At 35.6% G+C, this 19,790-nt stretch overlaps 1 protein-coding gene across 1 annotated transcript in view; it reads left to right on the top strand.

Moving 5' to 3' along the window:
- Ranbp16 (Ran-binding protein 16) overlaps positions 1-19,790 on the top strand; it is a 902,587-nt gene that overhangs the window by 794,080 nt on the left and 88,717 nt on the right. The window contains exon 23 of the mRNA XM_090384993.1: positions 2,309-2,475. Within this exon, the coding sequence (XP_090241119.1) occupies positions 2,309-2,475 (167 nt within the window). The remainder of the gene's footprint in view (positions 1-2,308; positions 2,476-19,790) is intronic.

Genomic DNA, 19,790 nt, shown 5'->3' with positions numbered 1-19,790 from the left:
TAGTTGGTCAGTGTTTACTAAGTCTTTGTGAACATTCTTATTGTATGAAACTTCTACTAAAAATTGTTTTATTAAAAAGTAAGAGATTACTTCAATCTTTTTTCGTGGAATGCTTCCAGTCAATTCTCTCTCATGTTTGACGAATGGAATAAGATGAAAAAAGTGAAAAACCGAATTAATGAATTCCCTCACTCATAGAGATATGACCAAATCTGATGCGCCACAGAATCGAAAGCCGAGAGCCCCAACCCGACCCCGAAACACATCAAACCACCACAGAAAGACCATGAGTGCGAGAAGACATCGTGTCATAATAAATAGTTAAAATCTTTTAACTATTTAATTAATACCGATAATAAATAATTAAAATCACAATTAAAAACTATTTAAAATTAAACGGATTAAAAGTTACGATTTGGATGAATATTCAAATTTAACAGAATGCACAGCTGTTTCCCTTCCTTAAGCAGACCATGCTTTTCGGTTGATCGCCATGTTCACAAGATGGGAATATCACAAAGTGTTTGTGCGAGTATTTGACTCTGAAATATAGAGATGATTTATATTGGCGCATGTACAAAAAATACCAGAAATCCGAAATTAGATTCGTCACACATGAGAGAGAATTGACTGGAAGCATTCCACGAAAAAGATTGAGGTGGAGAAAAGGACTAGGTTTTCTTAATTATTTTTTTATACATACCAACAAAAAAAGTATTGAAACTTCCTAGGCACCAAAATCCTTGGAAAACAATGCTGTCTGTAGTTTGTTTAGTTGATCAGTGTTTACTAAACTTTAATAGAGATAAAAGCACCAAGTTTATTTTTGCAAATCTTTGTTTTACGATCTGTCTTAGTATAGTTTTGTATCCAACAGTGCAAAATGATTCTTAATGTACATAACTACATCTGTAATTAGAATCACGTTGTCATTCTTTGGGGATTTTTGTGCTGCAGTGAATAATTTGATAATATTTCACTGATTCATGTATCATCTTCAATATAAATATTACAGATAATGTCTGCACAAGTGTATGTGTTCATTGCCAACCTCTTTTTTTTTTTTTTTTTTTAATCAAGCAAGTTTTTAGTGCACTTTTCTGTTTATTTGGAGGATTCTGCACATCTTGTAGTTGTTGATATTGCACATTCCTTCTTCAGCTTATATATTCAGTATGCATTTTTTTTGAGAGGAAAAGAAATATTATTGAAAAAGAAAATGTAAGATTTTGAAAGCCCCCAATATATATTGCATTTTATCACTATCTATATGTTTACGCTAATAAATATTAGTTTTGTTAACTAATGCCATATTATTTCTATTTTACTTATTTATTTTGTTATTTTATTCTATTCAAGAGCGATCACCAGCTTACAGTCTCTGTCCTCAAATGCTCAATTGATTAAAATAGCCTTTATTTACTAGGCTGAGAATTCTACTCACAAGTGTGGGTAATTCTCAGCCTAGTAAATAAAAGCTCTCGGACATCGAGACAAACAATAGTATGCATAGCTATACAATAGTACTGTAGTATTATATAGCTACTTGTGTGGCTTGAAATGCCGTATTTAAGAATGTTTAGAATTTATTTTGTGCAATTAATGTTCATATTTTCAATTTTGTTGATACTTGGGGAAAAAAAAAAAAAAAACTTGTAAACCCAGGAACTTGTAAAGCAGGAACTTCCTGTATATATGAGTATCCTTATAAAGTAAAAGCTATTTATTTAGCAAACATGGGAATTGTGACATCCTAGTTATCTAAATTTTTTGGTTTTCAGAGTCTAGAAAAATCAACCTAGGAAAATCCAAAATGCCAGTGTATTAAAATTTTGGATATGTACTAATGCAAATCATATTATAACCAACAAAATATATAGAACGGTCAAAACTACAATAATTTGTTTTTTAAAATTTAAGAAAAACAAATTATTGTGTGGTACTATAACATCAGTTCAGACTAAATGTCTTCTCATTGTCTGGATCACTGTTATATAGATATAGAGTAAAATGCAAATAAAAGTATATTATTTTGATATTTACTTAATAGTTTATTAATTTTATGCCAAAAAAGAGGACTGAGTTATATTTTTGTTAATATAGACCAAATAAAATTACTGTAATTGGTTACCCTGCTTAGAATATATTAATATGCTGGCTACCAGAAGAACCTTCTGGCTCTCTCTCTCTCTCTCTCTCTCTCTCTCTCTCTCTCTCTCTCTCTATGTGTGTTTAGTAATTAATTTTTGTTATGGTCTGTGCAATAATTCATAGAAACTGTTTTTTTTTTTTATATTTAATTTGGTAGATACAATGGTATGCACTGGTTGTTGTGCAACATTAGATCACATAGTTAGTTATCTGTTCAAGAGGTTATCTAAAAGTGGCAAAAAATTGCGTCCAGGTACATCACAGCCTCAGGAGGGTGAAGCCTGCCTAAGGGTACTTGAACTGCACCCAGAGATTTTACAACAAGTAAGTAATATCCAAACATGATTCCAATTTATATATATTCTTATAAAGGCTGTTCAAGAAAAGTAGCCTATGGAAAAAAAAAATTATAAAATATGGATATATTTAATTACTTTGAAGTTGAGCCTACGTGGTCATCATATGAGAATAAATTGGTTAAAAAAACACTAATATACCACGTGAAAGACAGATTTGTTTATTGATAGTATTACAGTTACATTAAAAACACTTTATTGCAGTAAATTGCTGACGTTTTGACAAGTCACTGTTTTTCATTATCAGGCCTGTTGGAGAGGCACTTGAACTACCAGAAAGCTCCAGTGCATTGTTTTCATTAAACTAACTTGGTCTTTCACATAGTATATGTAGCTTTATTGTTTCATTCCTATATATATATATATATGTTTTTTTTTTTTTTTTTTTTTCCAATGTGAAAAAATAAAGTTTATATTAAATAATCAGTAACATCATTTCAGCAGACCTCCATGGGCTGTCTTCTACTGGATTTACAGATCAGGATGCTAATGCAATAGCTATTTAACATTTATTTTATTTTATATAAGATAGACAGATTAGAGACTTGACACCCCCCACCTCCAGTGTAAAAAGATAAAGAGAGAGAAAAATAGAGAGGTTATCTTGATGATTTACATAAAAGGCAAAATTCCCTAGTGCAATAAGAGTGTGATGTAGTTGGAATTGGATACTGTATTTCAATGAAAGTCAGCCCATTGTACGTCACTAAATATTATTATTATTAGTCATACGGTGCAAGGAAGCATGGGGCTTATGCTGCACCAGTCAAAAAAAAATTCCAAAGTTACCCTGAGAGAGGAGAGAGAGAGAGAGAGAGAGAGTCAGAAGCAGAAAGGAATCACCAAGAAAGAGAAGAATGGTGATATCCAGCTCAGGACCCTGGGTTTGCCAAGCCCATACTCACCAAATGTGAGCCCTGGGGTTACCAGATATAATATTTGGAGAAGTGGTGGAGAAGATTATATTCAGCAGGAATGAACTACCTTAGATGGCATATATTTCATTATTGGAATATTAGTATTAATCAGACTTATTCTGCATCAAACACAATGCACGCACATCGTTTGTACTACCATGTAATAGAAATGATTAAACCATGCACGTCATCAAGCATTTCTCATTGTGGAGTTACACTTCATACCTGGGTTTTCACTATTGCAACATTACCTACCCACCCACCGAAGAGGGGCCAAAAAGCCTTGAAAATGGTGCTATCTGGGTGGTGGTATCCACCGAGAATAAATAAAAGTCTTCTCCATAGGTGAGGTATTACTTATTAAAGTAGTGCAATACCATGGCAAATCATTGTGAAGGTATTCACAATATGAGATATGATTAAAATGATGCATTAAAACTACCTTAGTAGTAGAAATGATGTGCTTGCATTACCCATGCATAAATAAACTCCTTCATACTCTGAGGCATTTAGGCAAGAAATATCTTTTATATTCCTAAATAGATCATTAATTCATTTATATTACTGCAAAAAAACTATAGAATCGTCCTCAGAAAAGTAGGCAACTAGTTCTCTGTCTGTACCATGATAAAACATCCCATGTGCTAAAAGATATTTTGTCTTAAGTTTAGAACCAAGGAGTTCTGCAGATTCCTTTGGTAAATTTTAATTTGTTACCAGATTGCTGAGTTCATGCTGTGAAAACAGTTGAGGCTGGACTCAATGTCTCCAGGCATGTAGACTTCAGTTTCGTCGTCAGAAGCTTCCCTTTCGGCACTCTACTGGAGGACGTGGAATCAGCAGATTATCTTCATGTGGGACTGGTCTAATGCCCTTATTCTTTGTATTGTATCCCTCTATGTTAACTAAGCAAAAGTAATAGTCATCACGGTGTATTGTGTGGAGCCCATTATTTATCTTTCTCACCAAATTTTACCCCAAAATGAGCACAATACACATTTTTTGCAAATTCTATAATATCTTGTCTTTGCTTGAAGACTACATAACTTCCACAAATATAACAAAATTAGTTCAGATTGTTCAAATGGTTGTGTGAAGACATTTTGCTCACTCACTTTTTGGCACAAGTTTGATATGATAACGTGAAAAATAAACTGAGCTCACACCGATAAACACTGCTACATGGGTCTCAAGGCCCCAAAACAAATGGCTGAAGGCAGTGTTGCCAACATGTAAAGATTTAGTTTACAAATTCCCAGTATTTGCTCCTAACTTAATACATTCAGTAATAAACTCATGACATCAACTTAAGTAATCTGTGAAAAAGTAGTACATGATAGGGGAAAAAAAATTAATAACGTTTCTGAAATCAGCATAAAAAATTGAATTAAAGCAGCTCTTAGTTTACAAACATCAAAAACCGTACAGAGTGGTGTAATACACTTTGGATGAAATTGCATAATCACCAGATGTAGTTCATACACAGATTAACACTTATTAACATTATGCGCTATATTTTTACAAATGCATATTAACTGATACCTGAAGAAACACTGCCTTGGATTGATATTCCATTGCAACTCATTAGCTGATGTGGTTTCAACATTGCAGGGCACCACCTTAAATCCAGATCTCGGTTTAGCAATTTTTTCAGTGTGTGTGTGTGTGTGTGTGTGTGTGTGTGTGAGAGAGAGAGAGAGAGAGAGAGAGAGAGAGAGAGAGAGAGAGAGAGAGAGAGAGAGAGAGAGAGAGAGAGAGAGAGAGAATAACTTCTTCTGATTGTGTATGTATACCTTAACGTGTATATGTTCTTAACTTATTTATACATTTTTACTTTTTAAAAGCATGATACGACTTGGGAGCTTCAGGTTTGTAGTGACCCCAACCAACCTGCTAGTTATATATAAATCTAGCCCTGGTATGGATAGCCTTATATATAAATATATAAATATAAAAACAACAAAATTAATGTAAATTTAAAGAAGATTGGAGAATTATAGAGAATACTGGGAAAATTGGATAAAATTAACGAAAGTTAGTGAAAATTAACATTCTCCCTCATGGCCATACATCTGCTACTTCCTCAGGGGCTTTGAGCAGACATATAGCCATACTAGAGGAATGTATTATACATACCCATTTTGTAATCTCTATACCAGTTTTGCTAGGTTAACTTTGGGTAATTACTTGGTGGATAATTTGGAATAATGAGAGTAATTATTTTTGAATATATGTACTTAATTTTAAATAAACAGGGTGGTTTACGTATATGACAGCAAATTGCGATAGGAGATTCAAAGACCTACGAGTATGTATCAGATTAAAATTATCATTGTACCTCACCTCCGTATCCTGTGGTCAGTCTGAAAATGTTAAATTTTCCCACCTTCCCGTAAGCAAAATCTAATGCTCTTATCTAATCTAATTGGGGGGGGGGGTGAAATTGAAATCAAGTCATGAAAGTAAATAAAGAAACTCATTATTAGTTTTGGTTTTCTGATGCAGTAATATCTCCTATATTGTTTATATATAGCATGATTCTGTTTCATCAACTTATGGATCAGAATTCCAGAGAATTTCCTAAATTTTGCATTTTGTATGTCTGAATTGGACAACTGCTGTTAACAAGTATGAGTTTTCTTCCAATTTTTTTGGGAATATTTTCTTACAATCATATGATAGATTCACATCAGTGTATCTATCAAAAATCTTATGTACGGAATTTTTGCTATTTGAACATATTTCACTTAATGCAAAAAATATATAAAAATAAAAATAAGTGAAGTACATATAAAATTGTAATCTATCCATTATAATCTTCCCATAAAAATATGTTCAGGACTCAGCAAAGATAGCAGGCAAAATTTTTAATTCATAAATTAAGAACAAAGATTTTCTTGCAAAATTAAAAAAAAAAATAAATAAATAAACTTGATCTTATGTTGTTATTTTCATGATTACTTGCTATTCTTACTTCTTTTATAAAAGATGTAGTACTGCCCATTGCCCAGACACAGGCCACCCAGCAACTTCAAAATTCCAAAAACTGCTGATGTTTTCTCTGTTATGATAAACTGTTCTGTATAAAAGAGGTCTGCAGATTATACTTGTTTGGGCTAGAAAAGAGCTGGGAAGGTGAATGGATGCATGCATCAGTGTCATGTAAATAAAAAAAAATAATCAATGGAAGAAAACCACACATTTCAAAATTTAAATAAATTTACAACATTAAATAAATACTTTGTGACAAAATCACTTGCAAGCAACATGCGACACTATTGCTGCTGACACTATCCAAGTACATGGCTGCAAAACATAATGCCCAATTTTATGTACATATCTATTACTTGAATCCAATAAATTAGCATTAGTGATATAAGAAAACAAGCATATACAGCATCATCCAAAAAAAACACCTCCCATTCCACCTATTCATTCCCTCCAAAGGTTTGTCTAGTCCTTCCTTGAATTTATTTAAACTGTCAACTTCCATTTAAAACAAACAAACAAATCCTAGAATTTGTGCAAGTGGTAAAGGCCTGAAATATCAGTACATTTCACTTCATTTCAGACTTTTACTGCTGTGATGGTAAATCCTAGAATTTACCAGTTTGCATTGATAAATGCCCATTTTTAGTACAGTAGAGCATCGATAATCTGAACTAATTGGGATGAAGGGTAGTTCAGACTTCCGATTTGTTCAGATTTTCGAACATATCAAAAATAAAGTTCTGGAGACTAAAAAAAAGGGTTTAGTAAGTTTAGAAATAAAACCACTAAGTTGTATTTACGTATCTTTATTCAATTATAGGTAACAAAAAAAATGGAATTTTCAGCCACAATGACACATATGTATAGCAAAAATAATTACTTTTTATTATTTATTTTTGCCTTTAGCAAAAATAATTACTTATTTTTTTGCTGCACTATTTTCGAACTTCTTTTCTGGGCTGCCAGATCTTTCACTCTTTTCAGCAAAAGTAGTTGAGTTGCACTGTATTCACTTTATTGCTTGTACCTAGCCCTCGTGGGTAGTACAGTTGGTAGAATCACTGTCCTCCCCACCCTGGGGGGGGGGTAATAGATCTGAGTTCGAATCCTGTTGATGACGTGAGGAATTTTTATAGGCCATTTTCACAATGTGGCTGAGTTAGTCGGTCTCGGGCGAGGTTAGCGTGGTTTTTCTCCATAGTTAGTTAGTTGGTTTTTAGGAGCATTAGCAACTAAGGCCATATTGCAGTGGTCATTCCCTGACCTTTCCGCATCCTCCGTATTTGGCGGTGACGGGCTCGAACCCCGATCTAATCAAGAAACGTGTGCTACGCTTCTTGATTAGACCTTCCCACCTGGCTACGGAGGTGCCCTAGTTTTTCTTGATGAAACTTGAGTTTTTTGTCCAGCAAGCAGAAAATCAACCACAGAACATGCAATTTACAGACAGTATACACAGAGCAATATGGCCTTAGTTGCTGATGCTCCCAGAGCCCAACTACAACAACAATAAACAGCATCTTCGAGGGATGGGTCAATAGCTTTTCTCATTTTATGCACCATCATCTGAATCAACTTTCAGTGCGAATTTTTAAAATGTTTTCCGTGTTGTTTATAATTTCTGTTATGGTTGACTCTCTAACCTTGTAAAATCTTGCTAACGAAGACCCACTTTCTCTCTTTGAAAGTCTGTTTAAAATCTCAGTCTTCAATTTAATTGTTAAAAATTTCTGCTTCCTTTTAAAAGATGAAGACCATAACTTCTATACAGTAAAATAAAACTCTGTAAATGTTCAGAATCTCTTCATTTGTATATCTAAACTTCGTAAACATTTTACTCCGTATCTCACTTGCATGTATTATGTTATTTGCAATTTCTGTGTGCCATGTTCTTTATTATTGATTGATGCATATCTCTTTTTTTTAATAGATTTTACAACCCAAAAAAAATAAAAAAACATCAGTGAACAGAAATATCAGATATAAAATGTTATGTTTAGTTAGTACTGTATGTATATTAATTAAGCTATGTGCATATGCGTAAATTTCTTTTTCTAACATGTGGATAATATTCTTCCGATTTTCATGTATCATTTAATTTTGTTAATTGGTAAAGTAAAATAAAAGTATAAGTTTGTGCTCTATATCTTCATTTTTATAGCCTGTGGATAATATTCCTCCGATTTGCACTTATTACAATTGCTGTTTAATAGAATTCAAATTCAAATTGCAACGACATCACAATAACTGACACTTTCTGCAATTATTTTATGGCACCAGCATAAAATAAAATAAATGTTGGCTCGTTCGGATTATTGACGTTCAGATTTTTGACGCTTTATTGTATCACCACTTTGAGCCTGTAAATTTTCTTCCATTATCTGATTGAAGTACTGCATATTAGGTGGTGCTCTGAATATACTAAATACAGTGGGGCCTCGATTTACGATGACATCAACATCTGATATTCTCAGGAACTGATATACCTTCCATACGATTGTTTATTTTAAGGACTGATGATATTTGCAGGTACCGATGACTTTCTGATATAGCTGGAACCAGTGTTCTCCCCAGTACCCATCGAATGGGCACACCGCCCAGTAAATTTAACTGACCGCCTTGCTAAAATTTAAGCAATTCTCACGGTACCATATGGTACTGCTCACTGATCTCAATCAGTATTAATTCGAACATACTATGTGAAGTATTACACTTCCCCACCCAGCTACTTCATAATGTCACCCAACTGGAAAAATTTTCTGGGAAGAACACTAGCTGGAACGATACATAGGTGGAAATTTTTCAGACGTGTGGTGCACAGAACATCACTCATACGATTCTTCTCAACCAATTAGCATCTTTTTTTTGTTCAACACGTGCCGTGCGGAACATCACTCATATGATTGTTTCAGATCTATGACGATCTGAAACTTAAAGCTCCATCAACCAGTGGCAGTACTGTGTGCTTTGAAGACTTTAAAGCCAGCAGAGGCTGGTTCAAGTGCTTCAAAAAAGGGCGAATATCAAAAGTGTTAAAGGGCATGGAGAGGCATCCAGTGCTGATAAAAAAAAAAAAAAAAATCAGCTGAGGCCTTCCAAATTCTTCTTTGGTCCTAAGCTGGCGGCTGGAGGAGGCGGTTGGCCACACAACCAGTATGCTGCTGTAGGTGCCGCAGGGTTTCGGACTTGCTCTGTGATGTTCTTCCATGCTTTACAATCCATGGCGTCAGTCCTGGCCTGATTAAGGTCGAGACGTCAGCTCTGCGGGTCATTTTCCACTTGCTTGGCCCACGTTTTCCTAGGCGCAGTCCATTGAATGCTCCATTGGGTGGGTCGTTGTCTCCAAAGGAGTGTGGATGGTATTCTATTCGCACCCATTCTACATACGTGGCCAAAAGTCCTGCACTTGCTCGATCTGGACGCCTTCGGGATAGATGGTGGCTTGCGACCCATCTGTTGTCAGGGCCTTTGTCTTATCAGCATTGATCTTCAACCCGTATGGCCGGGCAGTGTCATAGAGGATGTCCGTGGCTTCAGCGTCATTTCCGGCAAAGATAGCACTATCGTCGGCAAACATCAAGTCAGTCACTTAGTGATCCTTGCCATATTGTATGCCCCGTCTGTTGCTTAATGCTTGCCTCATAATGCCGTCGACCACAATGTTGAAAAGCAACGGGGAGGCCACGTCCCCTTGGCGGACTCCAGTTTGGATGGTAAATTCCTCAGATAAACCGTTCTGAATGTGCACCTGGCTGATTAAACCGTTGTATGCAGTTTGGAGGAGTGTGATGACTTTTCGAGGTACATGTTCGACCTCTAGCAATTTCCATAAGGCGGGCCGGTGGACACAGTCGAAAGCAGACTTAAAGTCAATAAAAACAATGACAGTTCGCTGTCTACACTGGATCCTCTCCTCTATCAGCTGACGGACGGCGAAGATTTGATCACAGCCTCCTCGCCCGGGTCAAAATCCCGCCAGTTCTTCTCGACTGGTTTGCTCGCGATGTTTTTGCATCCTTGACTGAATGATCCTCGTAAGGACCTTTCCGATGATCGAAAGGAGACTGATGCCATGGTAGTTCTTGCAATCCCGGTTATCACCTTTCTTGTGGATTGGCACGATAATGGCTTTCCTCCATGTTAGCGGATTCCAAGAGTTTGTTGATCAGGATGGTTATCTTTCCCAGCAGGTTTTTAACATTCACGAAACCAGCCTCTTCTGTAAGCGAATGCCCAGGAGAACGTACATCACTAAGAATGAAGCTTATTTACCTGGGCATAAGCCTATGAAAGATAGGCTTACTCTCTTGTCGGGTGCAAATGCCCCTTGAGATTTTAAGCTGAAGCCTTTGCTTGTGTATCACTCTAACACCCCACATAGTATTTAAACAACAAAGGTCGACAAAGGTGGCATGCTAGGAGTGTTTTTGCTTAGTAACAAGAAGACCTCAGTTACAAGATATGTCTTCAGTGAATGGGAGCTTGAAGTTTTCTGGCCTTCAGTGAAGAATCATCTTCAGAAAAATAACTTCCTGCTGAATAATGTGCCAGGCCATGATCCCAACTTTGTTCAATCTCTTGAAGCACAATTTGATTTTGTTCAAGTCACATTTTTGCCACCCAACACATTCTCTTCTTCAACCAATGGACCAGCAAGTGATTGCAACCTTCAAGAAAATCTACACCACGAAAATGTTCACAACTTGCTTTGCAGCAACCTCTGGTGAAAATGCTGTCACCTCAAATATTTTTGGTGGTCGAAGTTCAACATGCTGCATTTGTGCTGCTGATTGTAAATTATTGGAATGATGTTTCCATCAGGTACTTAAATTTGGCTTTGAAAAACATCTGGTCTTTAATTATCCATAAAGTTGATGGATTTGAAGATGATGGCGCTTTGACAAATGATATTGTCACCCTTGGTAAATCAATGGGTCTGGAGGTTGGCAAAGAGGATGTGGAGGACCATATTGATGCTCATGTGTGTGAGCTAACAACAGAGGAGCTACAAGAGTTGGAAAAAATTAGGGAGAATGAAACTGAAGAGGAAGAAAAAGACACCCAAAAAGTGTCAGCTGAAGAGTTGAAGACTCTCATTTCTTGTTGGGAGCATTTAAGTGAACTGGTAAAAAAACACCCCAACATTGAAAACACTGAACTCATGATGTGCAAAACGAAAGACAAAGTTGTTTCTTACTTCAGGAATCTATAAAAAAAAGTGGTAAAAAAAACAGTCCACTTTGTATAATTTCTTTGCCAGTAGCAACAAAAGACTGAAAAGACACCTGACACTTGATATAGTCCCACCACCACTACGCCACCATTGCTTTTATCAGTTCTGCACTTAGTCTAAGGTAAATGGTAATTTATTGTTTTGTTTTGTTTTTATTTTAAGAAGTTTTATGACTATTTATTAAATAATCTTTATAAAACACTATTTTTTAACGTAAAAATGAAGTATAACATGTAAGAAATACCTATTTTATGGGCTGTTGGGAACAAATGACAGGAAATCAATGTATTATTGGTTTCAACTTACAACATTTTCAACATGCAATGGGTTTTGTGGAACGAATTACCGTCGGTTTGTTTGTTTGTTAGTTATTTGGTTTTTAGGAGCATTAGCAACTAAGGCCATATTGCTCCGGGATATGCGGTGGTCATTCCCTGACCTTTCCGCATCCTCCGTATTTGGTGGTGACAGGCTCAAACCCCGGTCTAATCAAGAAGCGTGTACTACACACTGCTGCTCCTTCCCACCTGGCTACGGAGGCGCCTACCGTCGGATGTTGGGGCTCCACTGTATATTACCTTGACAGCCTTGCAGTTATAGGAGATATAGCTCCCTCATGAAATTGTTTAAAAATCAGAAATGTGATAATTACAAATGCAATTATCACACACCTCTGTTCATTTTTTAAACTAGAGCATAGGTGGGGCATATATTCCCAATCTCCCGTCACCACGAGCTTGTGGGGATGGGGGATGTTCTTACCAAGAATGGCCTAAGTTCTGCAGATTGCAGGGTCTGGAGACTAGGCACCTGCAAGGTTATCTGTGTGTGTGTGTGATGCATAAACTTGCTTTCTTGCATCATATGACTCTACTAATGTTAATGCTAATGAGACATGAGATGTAAAAATAAAATTTGGGTCCAGGCTGAAACCGAAAAGTACTACACGACAGGATGGAGTGTAGAAGCACCTATGCCTCTGTGAGTGTTGTGCAAGTCCCACAGACCCAAAATCCACGTGGAAGGTAAATGCAAGTGATAGAACTGTTCGATGGTGATTTGTGGTGAGTGGTCTTTTAAGAAGCCCTTATTGACAAAACCCATGAGGGAAAAATCAACTAACATGGGTTATATAATTGGACAAATGAGCAATGGGAATCCGTAACATTCTGTGAAGAATCAAAATTTAATCTCCATGGATCTCATTAAGCTTATGATACTGACTGTTTAAGTTCAACATTCAAGTTTTCATTGAGCTCGATGTTTTGGGATACGTAATGAATAACGAACAAAGGAGTGGGCAGAATACATTTTGAAATGGTACTGTTATTGGTGACTGCACAAAGATTTAATTTTTATTAAGTTCTCTTCTGCCCATCATCGGATACCTCTTTCAAGGAACAGAAAACTGTTTTCCCTCTGTACCTCACGACACTGTACTTAAGGTTAGTACATTACATAATCATTTCATATAATTTTAGTATCCCCCCCCAGTATAAAGAAGTTCATAAAAGACTGCAGTCCTTATCATGGCTAGGAAACAGTTCTGATTTGAATGTGATTGAAAACTGCTGAGAGCTATGGGGCAGAAAATTACAGCTAGAAACAGTTATTCATGATTGATACCATGGACTAAGCAGCAATTATATCAAGAATCTTGCATACTCCATGCCAGACAGCTGCAAGTCATGGAATTAAAGCTCGTGGTGGGCAAACAAAATGGTAATACAGCTGAAACCCATTAAAATGTGATTCCGCTTATAACGCAAAAATAAGTTTAAGAAATCACAGTGATTGGATCTGTTATTTGTTGTTGTTGTTGTTATTTGGTTTTTAGGAGCATTAGCAACTAAGGCCATATTGCTCCGGGATATGCGGTGGTCATTCCCTGACCTTTCCGCATCCTCCGTATTTGGTGGTGACGGGCTCGAACCACGGTCTAATCAAGAAGCGTGTGCTACGCACTGCTGCTCCTTCCCACCTGGCTACGGAAGCGCCATTGGATCTGTAAAATTGGTTAGGCGGAGATATGCAAATAAGAGGAAATAAGTAGGGTTTTCATGCGGATAAACACCCCTCCCACAAGTTCAATCGCTAACTGTCAATTTTGACGTTAAAAACATTTTTACCAGCGTTATTTGGAAAAAAGGGTTAAATTATCTAGAAATCATCACGAAACCCGATACGCATATGTTGTACTTGTTGCTGCAGTGATGCAAAAAGTACAACGCATGCGCCCAAGAAAATTCAGTTGTACGCAACAAGTGCAGTGCCACAACAAGTTGCAGTTACACAATAAGTATAATTGAGCAGTGATGCACTACCTTATACCGTTAATACACAAGCATAATGATTAATGCCGAAGTGACTGTGCCAAAATCTACAGCCCAGAGTTTGAAGGAATACCGTGAAAAAAAGAAAGGGAAGTTGGCCAGAAATGTGAATCCAGATGAAATTCAACAAGAATGTTTCGTTATGCCTTGGAGTTCTCAAACTGCACCCAAAAAAACTCGAGCTGAAATAATGAAGGAATAATGTGAATAGAAGAAAAGGAAATTAGAAATTCAAACTATTCTGAATCATAATCAAATTCAACCACAGAGTTTTACTATGCCGGATACTTATCAGCAGTGCTTTTTTTTTATAAAAAAATAAGTGCCGGTACTCATTCTTTGCTATCAGGAAAAATTGAAAATTAAAAGGATATGAAAAGTACTCTAAATTTTTTCCCCCTGTTATTGTTACTTTAGTAGTAATGTTTTTAGAATAAGAACAACAAATTAAGTATATAAACTATAAAGTATTTAAGGGCAAAGACCTCATGCTACGAGGTAGAATGACTAATATGTTGGTTGGGGCAAATGCATCATTTTAACATAGCTATCTACCAAAGTAGTTAAATTAATTAATTAATTAAAAAATTAAAATGGCACCGTTTTGGTTATATCTCATATTGTGACTGCCTTCACAACAAGTTGCCATGGTATCGTACTACCTCAAAAAAATAACACTTCACCATGAGAAGACTATTGTTATTTATTCTCAGTGGATACCACTACCAGACGGCACCGTTTCAAAGCTTGTTGGCTTCTCTTTGGTGGGTGGGCAGGTACCCTGGTGTTGCAGTAGTGACAACGCAGTTATGAAGTATAACTTCACAATATGAGAGATGCCTGATGGTGTGTAGTGATATAGACTATAAAGTATTTAAGGGCAAAGGCCTCATGCTACGAGGTAGAATGACTAATATGTAGGTTAGTGCAATGCATCATTTTAACATAGCTATCTACCAAAGTAGTTTAATTAATTAATTAATTAAAATGGCATCGTTTTGGTTATATCTCATATTGTGACTGCCTTCACAACGGGTTGCCATGGTATTGTACTACCTCGAATAAATAACACTTCACCAGTGGAGAATACTATTGTTATTTATTCTCAGCGGATACCACCAACCAGACAGCACCGTTTCAAAGCTTGTTGGCTTCTCTTCGGTGGGTGGGCAGGTACCCTGCAGTTGCAATAGTTTTTTTTTTTTTTTGTTAGTTGTTGGTGCATCAGCTTCTATGGCCATATTGCACCTCCCAAAGTTTTTGCATTTTACTGTGATCCAAGCCCGAGGCGGGAATCGAACCCGCGACCTTTGGGTTGCCAGGCAGGCACTTTACCTACCTGGCTAGCCCGGTCGGCGTTGCAATAGTGACAACTCAGTTATGAAGTATAACTTCATAACGAGGTAGTACAAATACCATGGCAACTCGTTGTGAAGGCAGTCACAATATGAGATCTAACCAAAACGATGCCATTTTAATTAATTAATTTAACTACTTTGGTAGATAGCTATGTTAAAATGATGCATTTGCACTAACCTACAAATTAAGTATATTAACACAGTTTATTAAGCATAAATTTTATTAAGTTCTCCTACGACACGCTATGCCGACTTCTTTTCCTCCTCTTTGTGTGTGTCGGTTGCTGAATGATGTTTCCAAAATAGCCACGAATCGACATATTGTGCTGGATCGAAGCGTGTCAGTGGTGGGCCTTCAGTTTTAATAAACAGTAGTGAAGAAACTGTTTTTGTCATCAATGAAGCACTGGTTGGGCTGGTGATCAGACTCATTTGTGAAAATCCTCGCTCACATTCACTCAGTGAAATTGCTATCATACTCAGAGCGTTCATCAAATGCTTCAATTCTTCCGAAACCTTCTTACCGATTAGGTATCCACGAATCGCATTTAACTGTAATTGACAATTTTCTAACTTCATTTTCATCAAATGCCAACAATTCATATTTAGAAGGATTAATACCTTCTTTGTCCTCCTCTCGTCATTGCTATTGTCACTAGTTCTTAAATTTGAATTTTCATCTTTTTTTTTTTTTTTTTTTGAAACTGTCCAAAATATTGGTGTCATTCGGATATTCAGATGCTGTGACCATGTAAACAGAGATAGGGAAAATTTACAGAAAAATGTGTATAACGCACAGTGAGAGGAATACAAAATAATTAAACAGAGGTCCGACTGAGTAATTTAGAATTATAAAAATGGTTATACAGTTTCATATAGAAAAAATCTTAACAATTGACAGTAAAAAATGCAAATTTAGTTAAATCATTTTAAGCTTATTTGAATAGTAGGTAAACATGTGAAAAAAATTTACGGAATATTACAAATTTCGAAGTGCATTGCATCCAAATGTCACACATCACTGTTAATAAAGGTACCGTCCCAAAAAAAGCACTGCTTATCAGGAATCTAAAACTCGAGATGAAATAATGAAGGAATAATGTGAATAGAAGAAAAGGAAATTAGAAATTCAAACTATTCCGAATCATAATGAAATTCAACCACAGAGTTCTACTATGCCTGATGGAAATGAGTCCACAGCATTCACTGCAAGTAATGGATGGCTAACACATTTTAAAAAGCAGCATGGAATAACTAAATGTTATAAAATTCATAAAATGTCAGTGAACGAATGAAGGAATATTGTGCACGACAAAAAACAAAATTAGAATTGGCTAATGATGAGATTCCTGATTACATTCCTATAGTGTCTACACGAGCTGACAGTTAGTTCGAAAAACTAGTGTACAAAAACCCATTTGGATTTAGTTGTAATGTTTTTGATCGTTTATGGTTTCAATTAGATTTGAAACCATTTTCAACTTCATATGAATTACTTCAAAATGAATTTCATTTACAAGAAGTGAGTACTTTCATGACGTGTAATACAGGTCATACTTCATTAAAAGAGGGACAGATACCAACTATGGCCACGTCAAATGGATTTATATATCCAACATATCCTACTCATTTGCCTTCACTGGATGTTCTAACTGAGCGTTTGATATCACCACGATTACCCTTTAGAGAATTAGATGACGATTATGCCATTAATGTACATATAAAATGAAGACTCGTACATAAATCATACCTACAAAGATGTGTGCAAAAGAAAATATGGTTACGGTATTTTATAAATTCACCGTTGTATAAATTATACGGCATAAAAGTGAGTGACGATTTCTTGGGGACAAATGATGATAGTGAACAGGAACATTCAGATGAAATTGTGGAACCTGTCAACAATGATAATGAACTATTGTTAATTCAACAACAAACATTATTATGGTCTGAAGATAAATATTTATGTATAGCACTGGGTCAGAAATCATCTCCAACGAGTTTCATATTTGATATACATGCAGAAGAATTTCTTTTCCAGCTACATATTTGCACGAAAATTTAAAAATGGATTGAAAATTACTCCCTTTATGATGGCATCGAGTGAAATTTGTAGATCTGATCATCGTGGAGTAACTCCCCAACATTTGCTATACATTGCAATGAAAATTATGCGAATGCGTACCGCAGAAAATTTGCAAATTGCATTTAAATCAGTAGGAATGACAGCTAACATTACTCGTTCTATATTGGAATCGAAAGAATTTATAAACAAGTCATTAGAGATTGCTCCACAATTATGGCATACACTACAATTTCATGAATTAGTACAAGTTGTTCGACAGTCCAATAGTACATTTTCTAAAATTCTTACAAAAATAGGCAATGGAGAAGCGTTATTACCAGATGAACTTGAAATTATAAAATTGAGATTTGTTACCAAAGAAGATGTTACTAATTTATGTCTGCAAGGGATTCAACTATTTTTAAGAAATAGTGATGTAAATGCCTATAATACAATTTCTTTAGTTGCAGATGAAACCCATGAAGTGGTTGTACAAGATTTATACCACGGATATCATTCTGAAGGACAAAATGCAAAATTCATAAAATTTTGAATTCTGTTCTTCAGAATTCATAAAATGTCAGTGACTGAAACTGCAGGACTTCCATACATTCTACCATTATTGAAAGGAAAACGGTACATGATTACTACAAATATAGATGTGGTTGATGGATTGGTAAACGGTGCATTCGGTACTTTAGTATATTTTTAATTTGAGGAGGATGGAACAGTTAAACGAGTATGGATGAAATTTCCTGATTCAAAAATAGGACATAACCTTCAGTCTTGTTATAAACAACACGCGAAATATAAACATTTACCTAGTCAATCCGTACCTATTATAAAACGATCAACTACAATTCCATTCAAGAACAATAGGAAATTAACATGTAGACATACACAATTTCCTTTAGTATGTGCTTGTGCTTTGACTATACATAAATATCAAGGAGGTACTTTCGACAAAGTTGTATATAATTATGAGAAAGATCATCAACAGCAACTTGTATACGTGGCATTATCTCGAGTGACCTCATTGCAAGGTTTATATATTACAAATCCCCACGACAATTTCACATTTCACCATGGCAAAGCTACTAGTATTATAGAACTTCGTGCTGAACTAGATCACTTGAATAAGCTACTGTTTCTACAGGATGAACTGCAAGATTTCATACAAAGTTTATGGGCCCACGTTCAAGATATCGAAACAGACACAATCTTACAGAAATCCAAAATATTGATATTAAGTGAAACGTGGTTGGATAATGATGAACATATATTACTTAAACCATTCCAATGCGTGACTCAATTTAAAAGGTCTGATGTTCGTAATGGTGGTGTTGCGATATATCACCATACACCACATATCTTTGCACAACATAATAGCAGCAATGCGACAGCAGTATCAGATGAAATTGGAGACATTTGTGGATCTTTGTGCAAATTCAATAGTGAATCTATTTCATCATTGCCTTATACATCACTCCAGGGATGTCGTTAGATATAATTCAAAAATTCATAAACAAGAATTTGATGCCGTATTACCACTGGATCATATACCTATAGTTCTCGCTGGCGATTTAAATCTAGAATTAAATGCTGTGGCTGGAAAGAAATTTTGTAAATTTATGAAAGATGTCTTCAATTTAGATATTAAGTCAAATACTTTAGTAAATACTACACACAATGGAATGAAAATCAATGGAGCATTCACTTGGGAATTAAAATCATTTGAGTATTAAAATTATATATCTTATTTCAGTTACCATAGACCAATAATTTTAGTGTTATAATATATTTATACGAATTATTTCATTGTACACTACAATGAAAAATTCCATTCACTACTGAAATTATTTTTTTAATAAAAATAATGCAGCAATACTTCTTTTATTTATTTTACTCTACCAGTTTCATAATGAGTTCCTACAGTAAAGACGTTTTTAACGGCTGCTGCTGTGGCATTATCAGTGACACTATCAGTCTCAGAGTAGAGCAGCAGCAACTCATCATGTACCTGGTACATAATTTTTTTTTTTTTTTCTTATTTCTCAAATTATGAGTTGTATTTTTAAAATACAGTATAGATTAAAGAAATGTCTGAAACGTCAAAGAGACGGAAGAAGAAGAAGTTTACTATAGAAGAAAAAATTGCTGCTCTTGACAGAGTCGAGTGTGGAGTCCAGCAAACTTAAGTGGCTCGAGACCTTGGAGTGAATGAATCTACAGTGTGTGAATGGAAGAAAGAAGAGGAGAAATTTTGTAATGCAGTGATGGACTTCAATGAAAATGCCTGCAGCAACCTCAAGATGAACAATTGGATAAAGTTGTGTTTCTGTGATTTGTTCAAGAACAATCTGAAGGCACACCTCCATCTGGTCCC

Source organism: Mastigoproctus giganteus, chromosome 11, assembly GCF_048544385.1.
Source record: "Mastigoproctus giganteus isolate SK-2022 chromosome 11, ASM4854438v1, whole genome shotgun sequence".
Lineage (NCBI taxonomy): Eukaryota > Metazoa > Arthropoda > Arachnida > Uropygi > Thelyphonidae > Mastigoproctus > Mastigoproctus giganteus.
Note: the sequence above shows the minus strand (reverse complement) of the source record. Positions and strands in the feature narration are given on the sequence as shown.